The following is a 21,694-nucleotide window of genomic DNA, read 5'->3' as shown; positions in this document are numbered from 1 at the left end:
CTAAGCGTTGAGCATAAAAGACTACTAATTCCACAAAAAGAGATGGTCAGGCATTACCTATGCACTAATTACACTAGTTACCTACCCGCTAAGTACACAACACTATCCATGAAGGAGTCTTCCCAACCCAAATCTACTAAGCCCCAGGATCTAACTAGTAGGAGCAACAGGTAAAAGGGGGTTTGATTTAGGTCATACCTGAATGGTCTATTGGTTTTCCCTACTTTCTTCAATTTAAGTCTGAATTTGCCAATAAGGAGTTCATGATCTGAGCCGCAGTCAGCTCCCGGTCTTGTTTTTGCTGACTGTATAGAGCTTCTCCATCTTTGGCTGCAAAGAATGTAATCAATCTGATTTCAGTGTTGACCATCTAGTGATGTCCATGTGTAGAGTCTTCTCTTGTGTTGTTGGAAGAGGGTGTTTGCTATGACCAGTGCGTTCTCTTGGCAAAACTGTATTAGCCTTTGCCCTGCTTCATTCCAAACTCCAAGGCCAAATTTGCCTGTTACTCCAGGTGTTTTCTGACTTCCTACTTTGGCATTCCAGTCCCCAATAATGAAAAGGATATCTTTTTTGGGTGTTAGTTCTAAAAGGTCTTGTAAGTCTTCATAGAACCGTTCAACTTCAGCTTCTTCAGCTTTACTGGTTGGGGCATAGACTTGGATTACCATGATATTGAATGGTTTGCCTTGGAAACGAACAGAGATCATTCTGTCGTTTTTGAGATTGCATCCAAGTACTGCATTTCAGAGTCTTTTGTTGACCATGATGGCTACTCCATTTATTCTGAGGGATTCCTGCCCACAGTAGTAGATATAATGGTCATCTGAGTTAAATTCACCCATTCCAGTCCATTTTAGTTCGCTGATTCCTAGAATGTCGGTGTTCACCCTTGCCATCTCTTGTTTGACCACTTCCAATTTGCCTTGATTCATGGACCTGACATTCCAGGTTCCTATGCAATATTGCTCTTTATAGCATTGGATCTTGCTTCTATCACCAGTCACATCCACAGCTTGGTATTGTTTTTGCTTTGGCTTCATCCCTTCATTCTTTCTGGAGTTATTTCTCCACTGATCTCCAGTAGCATATTGGGCACCTACTGACCTGGGGAGTTCCTCTTTCAGTATCCTATCATTTTGCCTTCTCATACTGTTCATGGAGTTCTCAAGGCAAGAATACTAAAGTGGTTTGCTGTTCCCTTCTCCAGTGGACCACATTCTGTCAGATCATGAACTCCTTATTGCCAAATTCAGATTTAAATTGAAGAAAGTAGGGAAAACCACTAGACGATTCAGGTATGACCTAAATCAAATCCCTTATGATTATACGGTGGAAGTGAGAAATAGATTTAAGGGACTAGATCTGATAGACAGAGTGCCTGATGAACTATGGGCAGAGGTTCATGACATTGTACAGGAGACAGGGATCAAGACCATCCCCATGGAAAAGAAATGCAAAAAAGCAAATTGGCTGTCTGAGGAGGTCTTGCAAATAGCTGTGAAAAGAAGAGAAGCAAAAAGCAAAGAAGAAAAGGAAAGATATAAGTATCTGAATGCAGAGTTCCAAAGAATAGCAAGGAGAGATAAGAAAGCCTTCCTCAGCAATCAATGCAAAGAAATAGAGGAAAACAACAGAATGGGAAAGACTAGAGATCTCTTCAAGAAAATTAGAGATACCAAGGGGACATTTCATGCAAAGATGGGCTCGATAAAGGACAGAAATGGTATGGACCTAACAGAAGCAGAAGATATTAAGAAGAGGTGGCAAGAATACACAGGAGAACTGTACAAAAGAGAGCGTCACGACCCAGATAATCACAATGGTGTGATCACTCACCTAGAGCCAGACATCCTGGAATGTGAAGTCAAGTGGGCCTTAGAAAGCATCACTACAAACAAAGCTAGTGGAGGTGATGGAATTCCAGGTGAGCTGTTTCAAATCCTGAAAGATGATGCTGTGAAAGTGCTGCACTCAATATGCCAGCAAATTTGGAAAACTCAGCAGTGTCCACAGGACTAGAAAAGGTCAGTTTTCATTCCAATCCCAAAGAAAGGCAATGCCAAAGAATGCTCCAACTACCACACAGTTACACTCATCTCACACGCTAGTAAAGTAATGCTCAAAAAAACTAGATTACATTCTAGCTGGGGTTGTAGAGAACAAGTCAAGAATTAAGGGAATAGCTTCAGACAGTGAAAAGTGCTATGAATAAAATTAGAGAGAAGATGCCGGATAGTGTTTGAGTCTGTGTGTGTGCACGTGCATGCACACATGGACACACGTATTTTTATTTAGGTGAGCAGGGAAGACTTCTCCAAGGAGATGACCTCTGAGCTGAGATGAGCCTGGGAAGAAGGAGCCAGCCATGCAGAGATCTGGATATTTTTTTGACAAAGGCAATAGCAAGGGCAAAGTCCCTGAGATTAGAAAGAGCTTGGCATTTTGTTTGTTTGCTTGTTTGTTTTTGGAATCCAAAGAAGACCAGTTAATCTAGGATTTGGAGAGGAAAAGGAGAAATGATGGGCTGAGATGGGAGAGCAGACAAGAGCCAGGGTTCATAGGACCTTGTAGCCATAGCCCAGTGCTTATATACAGGCTGCCAGTCATCCCCCAGCCATCAAAAATGCCTTCTATCTGGAGAAATAGGGCACGATTTCAACAGGGAAGTGTCCTAGGGATTCTGATCTATAGAAAAGTGTTTTGTGTAAACAGTTGAATAGTATAGCCAGTTTGTTGAACCAACCTATTAAAAATCCAATAATTTTATTTCAAAATCACTACTTGCTCTCGATGCCTGTAATTTCACCCTAAAAACACTATTTACTCAATATAAAATTTGATCTATAATATTGAGCTGGCCAAAAAGTTCATTCTTTTTGTTTTTGAAGCAACGTATGGAAAAACTTGAATGAACATTTTGGCCAACCTGATATTACCCATCATGCAGATTCCTCTATGACAGGTAATACTATAAGTTACCAGTCATTTCATGCTAATAGAAATGAATTGAGAAATGTGTCCTTGAAAAGATATTTTCAAAGAGGAATGTATGAAGTTAGTGGACTCAGGAGTACGAGAGCCTCCAGGAAAGAAACAAACTGAAAAGGAGAAACTGAAGCTATGTTTCTATCTATTAAAAAAAAAATATTTCTACTTTATGTGTTTCTTTTTGGCTGTGCTGGGTCTTGGTTGCTGCGCAGGCTTTTCTCTAGTTGCAGAGAACGGGGGCTTCTCATTTGGCGGCTTCTCTTGTTGCAGAGCGCCGGCCCTAGCGTGTGTGGGCTTCTTCAGTTTTGGCTGCTGGGCTCTAGAGCGCACGCTCAGCAGCTGCGTCACATGGGCTTGGTTGATCCATGGTATGTGAAATCTTTCCAGACCAGGGATCGAACCTGTGCCCCCTGCATTGACAGGCGAAATATTTTACCACCGAGCTACCAGGGAAGCCTCTAGAATACCTATTTTACAATTTGAGGTGAGGCCTTATTTCCTGGAGAGACTAATGTCCTCCTGCCAAGGTGTGTCAGAGCAAGACTCTTTCTCTTAAATAGCACGTTTAACCTTTATGTGTGTGCTCAGTCGCTTAGCTGTGTCCGACTCTTTGTGACCCTATGGACTGTAGCCTGCCAAGCTCCTCCGTCCATAGGGTTTTTCCAGGCAAGAATACTGGAAGGAATTGCCGTTTAGTCCTCCAGGGGCTCTTCCCAACTCAGGGATTGAGCTGGTGTTCCTCTTGCATCTCCTGCTTTGGCAGGTGGATTCTTTACCACTGAGCCCCCAGGAAAGCCCCGAGTAACCTTTGTAGCTCTTCCTTAAACAGAAAGTGTGAAATAATTCACAAAACCCTACAAGTAAACAGAGAGATGGTTATAATGGATCGTCCCTACTGCCTTGTTGCTCTTTGATCAGCTGTGGACCTGTGTGCTAGACTTAACCTCTGAATTGTAGCCCTCTCGTTGCAGAGCACGGATTCCAGGGCACCCGGGCTTCAGTAGTTGCAGCACGTGGCTTCAATAGTTATGGTGCCTGGTCTTAGTTGCTCTGCAATATGTGGGATCTTCCTGGACCAGAGATGGAGTTGGTGTCCCCTGCGTTGCAAGGTGGACTCTTAACTGTTGGACCACCAGGGGAATCCCTGTATTTTTCCTTTGCTCTGGATATTTCTAGTCTGCACCTCCTGCCTGGGGGGCTCTCCTCACCCCTTCTCTGTCTGACGTTTTTACCTGTGTTTGAAGATCAGAGCAGAAGTCAAGTCCTGCTCCTTGAGGCTCATCTGCCCCAGGTCCCTTCAGCAACCATTGCTCTTTCTCCAGTGCTCCCACCAAGTGCCATCTGCCGGCCTTTGCCACCGCCACCATTGCTGTGTTGTGTAGGTGTTTGTCTCCATGTCTTATCTTCTCCTCTGAATTTCAAGGCCCTTGAGGATAGTGAATTTTACTTATTCATCATTTTAGAGGTATCTCATCATTTTATCCTTCAGAGCAGCTGGTAGAGCTCTGTACATAGTCATCACTCAGAAACTGTTAGTTGAATTATCTGTTAACATAATTTCATACTCCCCACAGTGCCTTAGACAACACAGTAAGTACTGTACACACACACACACACAGTTTCATCAGTCTAAATATTTCTATTGGTAAGCTGATTTCATTAATCACATGGATCACAGCCTTGTCTAACTCAATGAAATTATGAGCCATGCCATGTAGGGCCACCCAAGATGGACGGGTCATGGTGGAGAATTCTGACAAAGTGTGGTCCACTGGAGAAGGTAATGGCAAACCACTTCAGTATTCTTGCCTTGAGAATCCCATGAACAGCATGAAGAGGCAAAAAGATAGGACACTGAAAGATGAACTCCCCAGGTGAGTAGGTGCCCAGTATGCTGCTGGAGATTAGTGGAGAAATAACTCCAGAAAGAATGAAGAAACAGACCCAAAACAAAAACAACACCTGTGGATGTGACTGGTGATGGAAGTTAAGTTCGATGCTGTAAAGAGTAATATTGCATAGGAACCTAGACCGTTAGGTCCATGAATCAAGGCAAATTGGAAGTGATCAAACAGGAGATGGAAAGTGTAAACATCAACATTTTAGGAATCAGTGAACTGAAATGGACTGGAATGGGCAAATTTAACTCAGATGACCATTATATCTACTACTGTGGGCAGGAATCCCTTAGAAGAAGTGGAGTAGCCATCATAGTCAACAAAAGAGTCTGAAATGCAGTACATGGATGCATCTCAAAAATGACAGAATGATCTCTGTCCATTTCCAAGGCAAACATTCAATATCCAGCAATCCAAGTCTATGCCCCAACCAGTAATGCTGAAGAAGCTGAAGTTGAAGAGTTCTGTGAAGATCTACAAGACCTTCTAGAACTAATACCCAAAAAAGATGTCCTTTTCATTATAGGGGACTGGAATGCAAAAGTAGAAAGTCAAGAGATACCTGGAGTAACAGGCAAATCTGGCCTTGGAGTACAAAATGAAGCAGGTCAAAGGCTAACAGAGTTTTGCCAAGAGAACACACTGGTCATAGCAAACATCCTCTTCCAACAACACAAAAGACAGGACATCACCAGATGGTCAATACCAAAATCAGATTGATTATATTCTTTGAAGCCAAAGATGGAGAAGCTCTGTACAGTCAGCATAAACAAGACTGGGAGCTGACTGTGGCTCAGATCATGAACTCCTTATTGGCAAATTCAGACTTAAATTGAAGAAAGTAGGGAAATCTACTAGGCCATTCAGGTATGACCTAAATCAAATCCCTTATGATTATACAGTGGAAGTGATAAATAGATTCAAGGGATTAGAACTGATAGAGTGCCCGAAGAACTATGGATGGAAGTACGTGACATTGTACAGGAGGCAGTGATCAAGACCATCCCCAAGAAAAAGAAATACAAAAAGGCAAAATGATTGTCTGAGGAGGCCTTACAAATAGCTGAGGAAGGAAGAGACGCTAAAGGCGAAGGATAAAAGGAAAGATATACCCAATGAATGCAGAGTTCCAAAGAATAGCAAGGAGAGAGATTAGAAAGCCTTCCTCAGTGATCAGTGCAAGGAAACAGAGGAAAATAATAGAATGGGAAAGACTAGAGATCTCTTTAAGAAAATTAGTGATACCAAAGGAACATATCATGCAAAGATGGGCATAATAAAGGACAGAAATGGTATGAAAAACTGACATATTAGTTAGTATGAAAAACTAAGAAGATATTAAGAAGAGGTGGCAAGAATACACAGAAGAACTATACACAGAAGATCTTCATGACCCAGATAACCACGGCAGTGTGATCACTCACCTAGAGCCAGACATCCTGGAATGTGAAGTCCAGTGATGCTTAGGAAGCATCACTACGAAGAAAGCTAGTTGAGGTGATGGAATTCCAGTTGAGCTATTTCAAAGATGAAAAGATGATGATGTGCGAAAAGATGATGCTGTGAAAGTGCTGCACTCAATATGCCAGCAAATTTGAAAAGCTCAGCAGTGGCCACAGGACTGGAAAAGATCAGTTTTCATTCCAATCCCAAAGAAAGGCAATGCCAAAGATTGTTCAAACTACTGTACAATTGCACTCATCTCACATGCTAGCAAAATAATGCTCGAAATTCTCCAAGCCAGGCTTCAATAGTATGTGAACTGTGAACTTCCAGATGTTCAAGCTGGATTTAGAAAAGGCAGAGGAACCAGAGATCAAATTGCCAACATCCATTGGATTATCGAAAAAGCGAGAGAGTTCCAGAAAAACTTCTGTTTCTGCTTTATTGACTATGCCAAAGCCTTTGACTGTGTGGATCACAACAAACTGTGGAAAATTCTGAAAGGAATGGGAATACCAAACCATCTAACCTTCCTCCTGAGAAATCTGTATGCAGGTCAAGAAGCTACAGTTCTACATGGAACAACAGACTGGTTCCAAATCGGGAAAGGAGTATGTCAAGGCTATATATTGTCACCCTGCTTATTTAACTTATATGCAGAGTACATGATGTGAAATGCTTGGCTGGATGAAGCACAAGCTGGAATCAAGATTACTGGGAGAAATATCAGTAACCTCAGATATGCAGATGACACAACCCTTATGGCAGAAAGTGAAGAAGAACTAACGAGCCTCTTGATGAAAGTGAAAGAAGAGAGTGAAGAAGTTGGCTTAAAACTCAACATTCAGAAAACTAAGATTATGGCATCCAGTCCCATCACTTCATGGCAAACAGATGGGGAAACAATGGAAACAGTGAGAGATTATTTTCTTGGGCTCCAAAATCACTGCAGATGGTGACTGCAGCCATGAAATTAAAAGATGCTTGCTCCTTGGAAAAAAGCTATGATCAACTTGACAGCATATTGTAAAGCAGAGCCATTACTTTACCAACAATGGTCCGTCTAGTCAAAGTTATGGTTTTTCCAGTAGTCATATATAGATGTGAGAGTTGGAGTATAAAGAAAGCTGAGTACCAAAGAATTGATGTTTTTGAACTGTGGTGTTGGAGAAGACTCTTGAGAGTCCCTTGGACTGCAAGAAGATCAAAAAGATCAAACCAGTCAATCCTAAAGGAAATCAGTCCTGGATATTCATTGGAAGGACTGATGTTGAAGCTGAAACTCCAATACTTTGGCCACCTAATGCCAAGAACTGACTCAGTGGAAAAGACCCTGATGCTGGGAAAGATTGAGGGCAGGAGGAGAAGGGGACGACAGAGGATGAGATGGTTGGATGGCATCACTGTCTCGATGGACATAAGTTTGAGCAAGCTCCGGGAGCTGGTGATGGACAGGGAAGCCTGGTGTGCTGCAGTGCATGGAATCGCAGAGTCGGACACTACTGAGCAACTGAACTGAACTGAGCTGAACTGATTAGACTCACTTTCTTTCACTTTCATTAGACTCACATGTAACCCAAAATGAGGATCAACCAGAAAACTTCTATGCCTTCAGTCTGAAAGGTCACCTTTCTCATCTGGCTGCAAAATTTGACCACTTTGTCCAGTCTTGGGTTAGAAAGGCACCAATCTGTTACAAATCATGACTGCTGATAGCCACAGACGACGCACCTGCACTGTACTGGGCATAGATCCTGCCAGAATGTCAGTTCATTCTACCAGTATTTCTATAACCAATGATAAAATGAAAACGATTTGGGTTTTTCTTTTTTTTTTTCCTTTGCTCACTTCTGCTGTGAAGGCTGTTCCCGTTTGGTTTGTTCATACATTAAACAATTACTGCCTTCTCATGCCAGACATGCGGCTGAAGTCTCAAGATATAAAGATGAATTATCCCCAGCCCTGCCCTTCAGGGGTTCACAATCAGGAAAAGAGACTGTAAAGGCCATTGGACAAGTTCAAAGTCTCGGGTGAAATCAAGCCCTGAGGTTCTGACAATGACCCACGTCCGTGCATTTGCCTGTTAGACTCTGCCATCTGTCCCTGCGTGAGATGTTTGCTGGAACTCCTTCCCACTGGCCGCTTTGGGTTTGAATGACCTTGGCGACAGCCTGAAATCCAGAGCTTCGAGGGGTGCTTTTAGAGTTCCTGGTCTGCACTTATGTGCTTCAAATAGACATTCACAAACCTCTAATTATCTCCTCTTACCAGGCTGCCTAAATGACTGATGCCCAGCTCTGTTAGTCACTCCAAGAATGGATTTCTATTTAGCTCATGCCCCCCGAGATGCATTAGGGTGCCCAGAACATGTGTGTCCGATCCGAGAGGCACAGGGCAATTAACAGAAGCCAAGCAATTTGCAAAATGCCTCAACTTCCTGCTCCTTTCTGAGGCAGAGAAATTGTCACACCTTAACCTCAGCAGGCTCATAGGCAGCATAATTCCCCCACCCACCCCCACCCCAAACAGAGTCTCTGGTGTCAGATGTCTGTCCCCCTCCCATTCCCCACCCTGGCTTTTTGCAAACATAAGCACTCGGCTGAAACAACAGCTATGACTCAGTTCCTAGCGAGCTACTGCCTGAATTGATTTAGTCTGAGTTCAGATTTAGCACATAATCATGTTCAATTTGCTCCACTGCACTGCCTAGAGATAAAAGGCTGGGGGAAAAAAAATAGCTCCAGCTTGTGTCAGTCTTTGTGGTGATGTCATTGCCATCAGAGAGCCGGCCGCTCTTACTCTGCCGTGCTGCCTGAGCCGCGGCGGGCTGTGTGTGTGCGCACAGCCGAGTGGGTTCAGGTGCCCGGCTCGGCCATCCCCAGGGCAGGGCAGTGCCCGGCCGGCCCCGGCACCGTCTACCTGGAAGGTTCTTCCCAGCCCGCAGGACTCGGAGGCTGCCTAACTCTTCTTGTCAATTCCGGAGGGGGAATGCCAGCCCCTAGCATGGACTGTGATGTTTCCACTCTGGTTGCCTGCGTGGTGGATGTGGAGGTCTTTACCAACCAGGAGGTTAAGGTATGCACCTGCAATCTTCTGTTTCATTGTTGGTGTTTGCTGAAGCTGCCAGCAGCCTTGTTAGCTTAAGGGAACAGGACTTTGATTCGTAGTTTTCAGCTCAGGATCTGTGCTAGAAATGCATGGGGTGAGTGCCTGGCTCTGTTAATTAGAATAAGTTAGAAGAGAGACCAGCGCATTCATTTTGCATGTGATAAGGTTTGAAAAATCATTGTCTGTGTATTCTTGCCTTTCCTATTAGGTGATCCCCTGTCAGTCCTTTTCACAGTAGACATGTTTTCATAGTCTCCGTGTCAATAAGAATTTGCTAGTCCTTAGTATTTTGAGGGGTTTTAAATCAATGACTCAATGAAGAAAGCACGTATAATAATGATCGCACCCAGGACACCCCAATCATGGGACCTTAACCCCTTCGTGGAATGTCCCTTACATAGGCCATGATGTGCAAATTGAACAAAAGCTCTTCTACAGACAGCAGTTTCAATCCTCAGCTCTCAGAAAATCAAAGTTGGAAAAGAGCTGTCTAAATTTCCTTTGTCAGGCAGAAGAAGCAAGTCATTTCCCCAGAACAGTTTTCCATAAAGAAAGTTCAGGCATAAATAAATTTCGCATCTCGAGATGTGGTATCCTAGGGCGCTGGTCCTCACTGAGTGTCTGCAGCAGTTGTTTGATTGTCATGGGTAATTGTCTCCTGATGACACATGTTCTCTTTCCTTTTGCCCCTTTGCTTTTGTGTTCTGAAAAAGGTGCCATGCTTGCAAAATGGGAATTCCGATTTCTTCTCTCATATTGAAAATAAGATCTAGCAGAAGCTTCTTATTTAAGCAGTTCACACACACAACAGAAAGGACAGTTGCTCATTGTGTCTCAGGAGGAAGGAAAGGGGACTCACACTGCATGATCGTTTCCTACCCTCCCCTTAGTCTTGACTTAAAGGAAGACCCGGAATTCTTTGTTTTGGGGTGTGCAAGATGACTCCCTGGTGCTTCCCAGGTGGGAATGTGTGTGTCCACTAGCATAACGCATGGCTCTGTGATTCAAGATTGCGGTTTTGAACACTCTTTTGAATTGGATTCAAGAATCTGGTTTGTTGTTTCTGCATATTTTAAATGTGTGGCCCTGTGTTTACCAATTCTTATGGCAGTACTATAAAGTGTCCACCACCTGTCATATTGAGGTTCAGAAAATTAGAATGGAATGGTTGGGTGCTGCCCACGGCTGCGTCCACAGTGCAAACATGTGTGTAGAGACAGTCTGGCTGGTCATACCTGCTGTATACACTCCAGAAGGGAGCAGTCCGCAAAGCCCCTCCAGTTTAAAACCTGTTTAAAGTATATGGGTAACTGGGTAAAAGCCATCTCTGAACACCGGGCTGGAATAGAATTGTGCGTACCTAAAGTAAAACTTTACAATGCCCTTTTATTCTTAACAGTTCTCGTTTAATTACATGCTTGTCCTGTGAAAACATAGACTTTTTTGGTCCACGAAATAATGGTGAGACAATATTTGTCAGGGAACTGCTGTCTGCCAGGCGCTGTGCTCATAGAGGAAGAGTTTAAAATACGCTTATATGACGTAGGTATTTGTAATATAGACATAGAAAAAACCATTTGCCCAGTATTCATCTTTTTAAATCATTATTCCATATTTTATTTATTTTTTATTGAAATATAGTTGATTTACAATGTTTCAGGTGGGCAGCAAACTGATTCAGTTATATGTTTATATATATGTGTGTGTTTTAGTCACTTAGTCGTGTCTGATTTTTTGCAACCCCATGGACTGTAACCCGCCCGGCTCCTCTGTCCATGGAATTCTCCAGGCAAGAATACTGGAGTGGGGATTCATTCTCTTCTCCAGAAGATCTTCTGGACCCAGGGATTGAACCCAGGTCTCCTGCATTGCAGGCAGATTCTTCACCCTCTGAGCCCTTAGGGAAGCCTGTATACATATACATATATATCTGTTCTTTTTTCAGATTCTTTTTGATTATAGGTTATTACAAGATGTTGAATACAATTCCCTGTACTATACACCAGGTTCTTGCTATTTATCTATTTTATATGTAGTAGTGGGTCTATTTAATTCCGAACTTCCAATTTATACTCCCACCCCCTTTCCTCTCTGGTAACCATAAGTTTGCTTTCTATGTCTGTGAGTCGATTTCTGTTTTGTAAATAAGTTCATTTGTATCATTTTTTAAAGATTCTCCATATAAGTGATACCAAATGGTGTTTGTCTTTCTCTGTCTGACTTACTTCACTTAGAATGATCATCCCTAGTTCCATCCATGTTGTTACAAACAAGCCCAATATTTCTTAAAGGCAGAGTATTTTGTGGAATTCAGGGGACACAAAATTCTTACAGCTGGTTGTACTGGAGTGGTTGGGATGGCGCCACAGTGCATCCCAAGTTAAGCGTGGTACTTAACTGGAAGACGGGTAGATTTTGATACAGGAAGAGGGAGGGTGCGGAGATGGGAAGGCAGCTCATTTTACAGTCCGGCGAGTCAAGGCATTTCACTGCAGCAGGATCTCTGTGAGAGACTGGAGGGGAAATGGGGAGGAGAGGTGGGGTGATGAAGCCTCTCACACTTTCCATAAGAACTGTGTGGGGTTTTCTGAGAAGACTCACACCAGAAAGATGCATTATATGTCCTTCCTGCTAAATATTGGTAACTTGCAATCACTATGGATTTGTTTCTGAATCCTTCTGTGCCTTAGTTTTCTTATCTGTCACATGGGGATAATAGTCATTCCTCTTTGGCTTGATGGGAGGATTAAAGAAAATTATACATGGAAAACAATTAACACAGTGCCTGACATATTTCATGTTCAATACATGTTAGCTGTTGCCATCATAGTCATGATCACCTGTGCAGACATTCTCTAAAGGTGGTAAGTTATTTCTGCCAGTTTATTGGAATGTCCTATCTCCAGCTGAGTTTACAATGACAGTCCAGGACGTAGAAAGCATTTTCCTTCCCATCCTCCCAAACACACAAACACAACCTGGTAACTTAGCCATTTAACCATTTGAAATGAAACAGTAATCAAGCCAAATTAAGACAGGCCAAAGAGGTTGGTTGAGGAAACCTATATGATCCTTGTTCAAAAATGAGCATGGCTAAGTGGCATGAAGAGAGGTTCAGATGTCAAATTCTGGCACCAAAGTTTCACTAGAGGTAAACTTCATTAACATCTCTTCCAGACTCACAGTGGAGCCGGGAGTTTCTTTCTTCTAAACCTTTAATATTCCTTGTTGGAGAAAAGGGAGGCGCCCCAGGTGAAGGTTTGTCTCACCTGCCTGCATCCAGCTTGCTTGATCTCAGGCTTTTTTGCCTTTTGCAGACTCTCCCTTTCTACCTGGAGCCCCCATGGAAAAGAAACCACACGGGGTTATGCAATCAAGCAGCCTCTCTTCGCAAATGCAGTGATTTATTTGAGGGGTCAGGGGCAAATGCTAATGCAGTAACTTACAGCAATTCAGGAACCTTATCTTCCATAGGGGATCTCTGCTGGTTGCACTGGGGGCCCTGCAGGCTCCCATCTCCTAGATTTTGCCAAAGCTGCTGGAGCAGTAATGCCAAACAGATGACGAAATAAGCTAAATGCACCCCCAGATTTGTCTTTCTCCAGAAATCCCACTGGTAGTGTTGGGAACTTAGCTGTCTGATGGCAAAAGGGTGCTGAGAACAATAAACTCAAAACTCTCACTAGGAGGAAAATGGCATGGTGAGCTGTAGAGTTTGCTTGTGTGTGAGTGTATGTGTCCGTGTGTGCATGTCTGCCTTTGTGTGTGTGTGTATGTTTGTGTGTGTGTCTGTGTGTGTGTGTCTGCCTGTGTGTGTCTGTGTGTGTCTCTGGGGTCTGTTTGTATCGAGTGTGTCTGTATATGTCTGTGTTTGTGTCTGTGTGTGTTTGTGTGTGTCTGTGAGTATCTGTTTGTTCATGTATCTGTGTGTGTGTATATGTGCCTTTGTGTCTGTGTGTATCTGTTTGTTCGTGTATCTCTGTGTGTGTGTCTGTGTGTACGCAGGTGAGCAGGATTGATTTTCTTGAGTTTTCTTCTCATATTCTGAAAATAGTCCTCCCTACCCCCACCCTTCAACACGGAGCCAAACTCTTGGGGAAATGAAAGATCCAAAGATGGGTAATGAAATTTTTGTTTCACTTTAGTCCGATGGTTCTTCAATCTGATTACACATTGGTATCCCCTTGGAGAGCTTTTAAAATATCGACAAGGATCAGGTCCCACGCCCAGGACTTCTAACTTGGCTGGTCGGAGTGGAGCTGGGCATAGATGACCATGTCTAAAGTAAGCATCTTGTGTGTTCTAGACATAGGTAGGTACAAGCAAAGTCAGTCCAATATTATCTAGAATATCCTCTGCTTAAACACCTTGATCCATTCCCCTAAGCAAAGCCTTGATGGATGCAGTTTCAGAAGCAACATTTCTGATAGCTTAGAGACTTAACCTGTACCTACTGCCCCTTCTCTGCAGTGAGAGTTTCCCACACAGAAAGAGGGTGGATGCCTCCTCTCTGGGCTGGAGGGCTCCTAATTCAAGTCCAGGGATCCAGTCCTGTCTCCATGGGCATCCATACAGGAGACAGGGGCTCATAAAGCTTCTTTCTGTTCCTTAGGACAGGCAGGCAACATGGCAGGTCATATAAGAAGATCAGAAGTTTGAAAGACCCTTGGAGCTGGAGATTCAGATGCAAACTATTTATACTAAACAAACAACAAGGTCCTATAGTGTAGCACAGGGAATGGTGTCCAATCTCCTGCAATAAAACCATACAGGAAAAGAATAGTTAAAAGGGGACTTCTCTGGTGGCTCAGTGGTTAGGACTTTGCACTTCCACTGCAGGGGGCACAGGTTTGATCCCTGGTCTGGTGTCTAGAATCCCACATGCCCCATGGTGAAGAAACTCAGTAACTAAATAATATTTCTTGCACCATTAAAAAAAAAGAAAAGAAAATACAAAAATCCATGATGAATAAAATGTAAGAGTTTAAAAAGATCTATATATGTATAACTGAGTCACTTTGCTGTACAGCAGAGATGGGCATAACATTGTACATTGGCTACACTTCAATTAAAAACAAAAACATATGTTCAGTGCACTTAACTCCTGACCAGGCGATACTCTCAGCACTGGGAGATGGACAGGACAACCATTCCAGCCCTCAGAGAGTGCACATTCTAACCCAAAAAAGCAGACAGCAAACTAGTGAATAAATGTATACTATAATTTCCTAGGTGGTGCTAGTGGTAAGGAAGCCGCCTGCCAAAGCAGGTAGATATAAGAGACGCAGGTTCAGTCCTGGAGTTGGGAAGATACCCTGCAGGAGGGCCTGGCAACCCACTCCAGGATTCTTGCCTAGAAAATCCCGTGGACAGAGGAGCCTGGCGGGCTATAGTCCATGGTGTTGCAGAGAGTTGGACACAACTGAAGTGACTTAGCACACAGCACGCATGTAATTTCAAGCAGTGATGAGGGCTTTGAAGAAAGATGGAGCAGAGTGAGGAGGTGAATTGCTGGAAGGGAGGTTGCACTGCGGGCCCTTCAAGTTCCTGTTTCTGAAATTTTGCCAGAACTGCTAGATCAATAGTCCCCCAAAGAGGAGGAAATCAGGCAGATGCGTTGCACCATATTTCTCTCTCCAAAAATTCCATTGACCACTTTTGAATGGGTGGCCAGTAGAAGCATTTCTGGCAAGGTGGCAGTTTCTTAAATGTCATTATTCTAGTGTCATTCAGGAATCTGAAATGAGTGAAAGGGCTGTGTGTCGATCTGAGGGAAAAGCATGCCAGTAGTGGGAACAATAGAGGCAAAGAGAGGCCACCTTATCTGATGTGTTCTTAGCCCTCCCTTTAACCTGTTTCCATCATTCATTCATTCAGGGACCTAATGAGGCTGTCAAGGTCTCATACCATAATTTTTATTTTTTTTCATGCTGCTCCTTTTTGAAATTGTGCTTAAGCTAAATCCCTCCTGTTAGGTTTTAAGCCTGGTGGTTCTCTTGGAAGAGGGGGAAATAGAAGCAGAAATTTGTTCTCAGAGTAATAATTTCTTCATACCCTTGAAATCCTAGGATTGCTGTAGGACTATTCCTTCCCATCTAGAAGTCCAGGGCCTTTCCAAGGTGACTCAAAAGTCCTACTTTCTCTCCCCTGTTTCTGAGACTTTCCCAATATCCTCCCAATCCATGCAACCTCGGGCAAGTCTCTTAACCTTTCTGGACACACAGGAGTGATGCTGAGAAAAGTGCTTGATGCTTTTTGAATTTCATTTGCTTTTTTCACATGAAAGTATATGACTGACTCATAGTCTGTGTCATGCTGTTGTGTGAGTTATGAAAAGAAAAAGCCAGCACATCTTGGCCACTTAGTACATTGAAATCGATTTGTCATTTGACCCAGTGAAAATTCCATGACTGGTTTTGTTTGGCAGGATGCAGAGGAGAGGAGGATGGAGCAGAGTTGGTGTGATACGCTTTGCCCTCTGCTTGGGGAGGAGACAAGTGACACAAATGAAAATGTGGGTATTGGGGGGTATCACAGGGTTGATCTGGAAGAGAAGCTTGTGGGTATTGGTTAGGAGAGCTTGTCAAGCTTCACGCCTGTTTCTTATGCTTTACAAATGCAATGCTGGGCAGAGGACCTGGCGGCCTTTTTGGTTCTGTAGAGCTCTAAAGCTCTTTCAGAATCTTCAAAAACCACGGTGTTCACTCAGCAGCTTAGAAGAATTTGGGTTGTGTATGATTTCCTTCTCCAGGATTGAAACCCTCTGGAGATATTTGTGGTAAATTTTAAGAAAAAAATGTTAAAGTTGACAGAAACCCTCATTGTTCAAGGGCTGGAATTTTATTTTATTTTTAATTGGAGTATGATTGCTTTGCAATATTGTTAGTGTCTGCTGTATAACAATGTGAATTAGTTATCTGTATGCATATATTGCGCTCTGTTGTGAGCCTCCCTCCCCACCCCAGAATTTTAAATAATATTTATTTCACATTACATCTCCAGACCATCTTTAGTTTCTGAAAACCAAAAGGACTGTGTAGGGAGGATGTGGTGTGGAGGATGGGATGGCTTCCTCAAGGCAGATTCTGACCCTCACAACAAAAGCGTGTTTGTCCTCTGGTAACAAAATGGACTAGAACTGAGGCCGTTTTGGAAATAAATGTGTTAATGTAAAACTGAATGTTAGACAGTAACTCTAAAAAGTACCTGAAACTTACCATGTTTAAATATGTACTGTTGAATATTATCTCACCTCTCAAGAAAGTACCAAACACCTTTCAGAGTGGGAAGAAGGGATTTTTCACAAGTGACAGATGCTCCCTGAGAAGGTTAGCAGGCAGATTCTGCAGCCACCTGTCACCTCAGGGAGAGGCAAGGAACAGTATTCGACTAATGACATGGTAAAGCGGGAAAGCCAACTGAAAACGTGCCTCTCTATTTCGAGTCTTTTAACTGTGGGAAAGTAATTCAGACATTGACAGTTGCTACCTCTGAGTGTCAGATTTATTCAAAGCAATAACAACAAAACAGTGGCTTCATTAATGTTATTCTCCTAAAGAAGCAGATTTTAATGTATAACTCAGGGAGTACTCTTTGCAACCTTAGTGATTCTGAATACAGCTATCAACAATTTATAATAGCCTGTTTTAGTACTTTCTGATGAAGCTTAAAATTGACAAATAGAAAAGAAAATGATACCTGAAACAGTTATTATCGCTGGATATGCTTAGGTTGTAAGCTTAAATGGCATCACAGCTTTGTGGTGAATAACCCAGCTTTCCAGGGAGGTCATAAACCCTCTAGCCCGTGCCTGGCCTAGAATTCTTTATGTAATGGGAAAACTTCTTTATGTAAAGGGAATGTATTCCTTCCAAGCTCTAAATCTAAGCTCATTCCAAGGTACTAGTTCAAAAAAGATTGAGAGATAATTCAGTGAGGACTTCAAACAGGGTAAAACAAGTTGTGAACTCTCAGTTCTATCTAGAATGGAGAATTTATCTTAAAAATGTTTGAGAATACAATATCCACCAAGTTAAGACCTTCCCTAGAAAATACTCACCGAATGTGCCTTTGTATTCCTCTTTTGGGTAAATGTATCTCTCTGGGGGAAAACACACACCTGTACATACACACACGTGCACACACTCATGAAAATGTTTTGCGTGTGTATGTGTATGTGTGTGCCCAGTCACTTCAGTCGTATCTGACTCTTTGTGACCCCATGGACTATATAGCCCATCAGGCTCTTCTTGGGATTCTCCAGGCAAGAATACTGGAGTGGGTTGCCGTAACCTTCTCCAGGGGATCTTCCCAACCCAGGGATCGGACCCATGTCTCTTACATCTCCTGCATTGGCAGGAGGGTTCCTTACTACTCCTGCCACCTGGGAAGCCCCATTGCATGTGTATACTATATATAAATATATATTTTTTCCTTAACCATGAAAGGTTTCTTTCTCTTCCTCTCTGGCCTATCTAACCAGTTATTGGAAACTGTGAGCTTCTAACCATGTCAGGGACTTGAGAACCCAGAGAAGGTTTCTGGTCAAAAGTTGAACAGAAATCTCAACAATTGGTAAACAATCCTCCAAGGTGGAGTGCGATTGGGAAGGGGACAGGGAGAAATCCATGACCTTTTCGTTTTATTGTTATATACCAAAAAAAGTTTACATCTTTACAGTCCACGAGCACAATTACTCTCCAGAATCTAATATACAAGTTCTAAACTATGAATTTTTTAAAATACTTGCAAAAAGATCTCTACCCTTCTCTTCCAGAAAGATAACTTTAATAAATTTATCCTTCTCTGTTATATTGGACTGCAGACCAGCTTTCATTCCGCCTCCAAATAACATCTTTACTAATATTCTACTTGTCTCAACAATAAGATAGCTTGCTACTTAGTTGTAACATATTTTTCCTGCATCTCTAATGGTTCTAAAGTAATATATGAGCAGTCTTTAAGTTGTACCCCAAAGATTTGATGAGCAGGGGAATAGTTACTAAGTTAAGCATTAAATCATCCCACATGATGGCAAGTGTAACCCCCCAGAGACGGTCATTTTCATCGTTCAATACTTTATGTTGTCAAGATAAGCAATTTAAAAAATTCTAATGACTCTTCTCCTTCACTAAATACTTCTGAGTACATGGCACATATTAGGATATTCCTTATTATCCCTATAATAGCATGAGGTATCCATTTTCTGTTTTAAACAGGTTTCTGGACAGAGAAGTTAAATTTTTGCATAAGATCACACAGCTATTAGGGTCTGCCCAGGGGGCTCAGTGCTAAAGAACCCACCTGCCAAAGCAGGAGATACAGGTTCGATTCCTGGGTCAGGAAGATTCCCTGGAGAAGGAAATGTCAACTCACTCCAGTATTCTTGCCTGGGAAATCCCATGAACAGAGGAGCCTGGTGGGCTACAGTCCATCGGGTCACTAAGCATAGGACGCATCTTAGCAAGTAAACAGCAACAACAACAACTATTAATTGGTAGAACTGGGTCTTGAACTGTGGTTTGCTTCACTGTCTCTCTTTTTTTTTTTAATGCTTCACTCTTTCTCCTGCCAAAATGTCCATAAGGATTAACAAGCCATTCATCGATTATTGGAGGGAAAAAGATGTACATCTCAAAGGATAAGACTTTGAACTCATAGGTAGTATTTCCTCTAGTGTTCAAAAAACTGTTTTTGTCTTCTATTACTTATCAGAGTTGGGAGTACTACTTTTACATAAATCAGTAGTGGAGATCACTTACTTTTCTTAATAAATCTAACATAGTGGCAGTTCTAGGCCTAGCCTGTGTTTTGGATTTCATTTGAAAATCTGTTTCAAAATCTAATAATGCCATCTAGTTGGGGAGGAAAAAAAAGTGCTGGAAAACCCAGGGGCTCCCCAATAGATGGATAATAATGGATATGACAGCTCCGCCACCTCTTTCTAGATGTCAGTGAACATTTTCCAGGACTGAGTGAAGGGTGATCTCTGAAGAATTGTAGAACAGCAGTGGTGAAGGTTTTGATTGCAATCATATTATTTTACTTTTGGACAAGGCTTTCAAATTATTAAAAAAAAAAAAAACTCAGCTTTCTCGCTGGAGCTCTCCAAGGTTAAACAAGATCACGTGATTCATCAAGGGAATTTTGGATTAGGGTTTAATGCACAACACTAAACAAGATCTCTCGGTATATAATTATAGCCTGCATCAATAGTACAGCTAAGAGAATTGATTTCTTCTTATGTGACTTCACTGTCCCTTTAGGTATTGACTAAGAAAAACCACCTCAGGCCACCTTCCTGGAACAGGGTGCGTAAGCAATGAGCCAACTTAAGAATAGCAACAGTGTATTGAGCACTTACTATTTATCAGGCACTGGACAAAGTGCTTTGATTCATTCATTCATCAACTGTGTATTGAGTGCCTTCCATATTCAAAACCTCACAGGAGGCTCTGGAGATATAGAGCCTGTTATATCTCATAGATATAACAGTCCTGTTGGATGCAAAAGCCTGCCGTTATGCAGAGTTGGCCTTTATTCCACACAGTTCCATTTTTCCCGGACAGGATGATGCTGTTTTGACTTAGAGAGAGGCCTCCTTTGCTAATGGAGGGCACACGAGAAGGAAGCAAGCCCAGTCTCCAAGTCAGACATCCTGGTTAGAATTCTCCATTTGGCCATTTGGCTGCTTACTGTGTGGTCCTGAGCAGAGAGCCTTACCTCTCCATGCCTCAGTTTCCTCAATTATCAAAGGAAGAAAACAGTGCTTACCTCATAGGTTGGCAGTGAGGATTAAGGACATTTGAATATATAAAATACTTAACATGGGATCTTGCAGATAGCACGTGTACTGGTAATGATGTCAGCCTTTATCATCATCATCTTCATCTTCATTAGTAGTTGTAAACTTCTTATACAGAGTTTTGAGTTTTCTTCCCAAGACACTTCTCCCTAACTGGCCCTACTTCAGCGGACTCTTTCCTGAAGTTTTCAGCTTTGCACAGAGGAAGCAGTGCCCTACCTCAGCCTCACACTGAAGTCAGAGAACCACAGTGGGAAGCAGCTGGTTCAGCAGGGGCATGAGGACTCAGAGACCCAGTTAGTCTGGATTTCCAGACCCAAAGCCAGTTTTAACAAGCATTCTGAAAGCAGTGTCTATGGTGGAATGCAGAGGCTTTAAGGCAAGATGCCTATTAGGAAAAAGAGAAGTTGAACTCAGAACCCATTTCTTCAATCATATTTAAACACCTCTCTTATGTTTGACTCTTTGCAACCCAAAGGACTGTAGCCAGCCAGGCTCCTCTGTCCATGGAATTTTCCAGGCAAGAATACTGGAGTTGATTGCCATTTCCTACTCCAGGGGATCTTCCTGACCCAGAGATCAAACCCACCTCTCCTGCGTTGATAAGTGGATTCTTTACTACTGTGCCACCTTCAAATGGGATGGTAGACTAGCTTCATCATAGCTATGCTAAACTATAATTGAAATACTTCCATTGCTGATTTTACTTCCCATTTCTACTTTAAAACTGTGGAGAGAGGTGGAAATCTAATTAATTACCCAAGCTAAGCTCAATTTCTCTTTTGTTTAATAGGCCTTTTGCCCTAGAAACTCTGTATTCTGCCATGTACCCCTACCTCTGACTGCTTATTAGCTTGTATCATAGAACTAGTAAACAGTTCCATGATACTTTAAACCAATGAAAATAATAACTAAGCTACAAGCCCTGCTATTCATTGCCTGGATGGGGAAGCAGTAGATTTGAATTATTAATGAGATGGACAGTAGATGATCTATTTTATATTCTTACTTTGTAGGGAAATGTTCTATATTTTGTAGTGCTCAGCAAAATAATATTCTGTATTTCAGTAACACTTAGCATATGATTAACCACAATCAACATTTATGTAAACCTCAGCAGACTTGAACCCTCCTTCAATGAATGCATCTTCATGCCACTCTTCTCTTTTTTTATGATTTTTAAACTTTTTTCTGATGCCATCCTTCTGATTAGGTGGGAAATATTATTTTTTCATTGAGCAGTTCAGGTTAGAAGCATTCTCCAAACTCTGTGCTCAATCGATGCATTCAAATTTGCACCATGTTAATTCACATTCCTTTTTTATCGCTTTATTTTACTACAGGATATTTGATTTGCAACACTGTATTAACTTCTGCTGTATAGTGAAGAAATTCAGTCATACATATATGCATTCTTTTTCATATTCCTTTCCCTCATGGCCTTTCTCAG

General features: G+C 42.2%; 1 protein-coding gene across 2 annotated transcripts in view; it reads left to right on the top strand.

Annotated features, from left to right (window-relative positions):
- Positions 1-21,694, top strand: part of RCAN2 (regulator of calcineurin 2) — a 223,657-nt gene that overhangs the window by 117,276 nt on the left and 84,687 nt on the right. The window contains exon 1 of one of the 2 annotated variants that reach the window (XM_068960515.1): positions 9,158-9,407. The exons of the other annotated variant lie outside the window; for it this stretch is intronic. Coding sequence (XP_068816616.1) covers positions 9,321-9,407 — 87 coding nt within the window. The 5' untranslated portion in view covers positions 9,158-9,320. Of the gene's footprint in view, positions 1-9,157; positions 9,408-21,694 lie in introns of those variants that run through there. 2 annotated transcript variants of the gene reach the window in all.

This window comes from Capricornis sumatraensis, chromosome 22 (genome assembly GCF_032405125.1).
Source record: "Capricornis sumatraensis isolate serow.1 chromosome 22, serow.2, whole genome shotgun sequence".
In the NCBI taxonomy this organism is placed as follows: Eukaryota; Metazoa; Chordata; class Mammalia; order Artiodactyla; family Bovidae; genus Capricornis; species Capricornis sumatraensis.
This window is presented reverse-complemented; position numbering and strand designations above follow the sequence as displayed.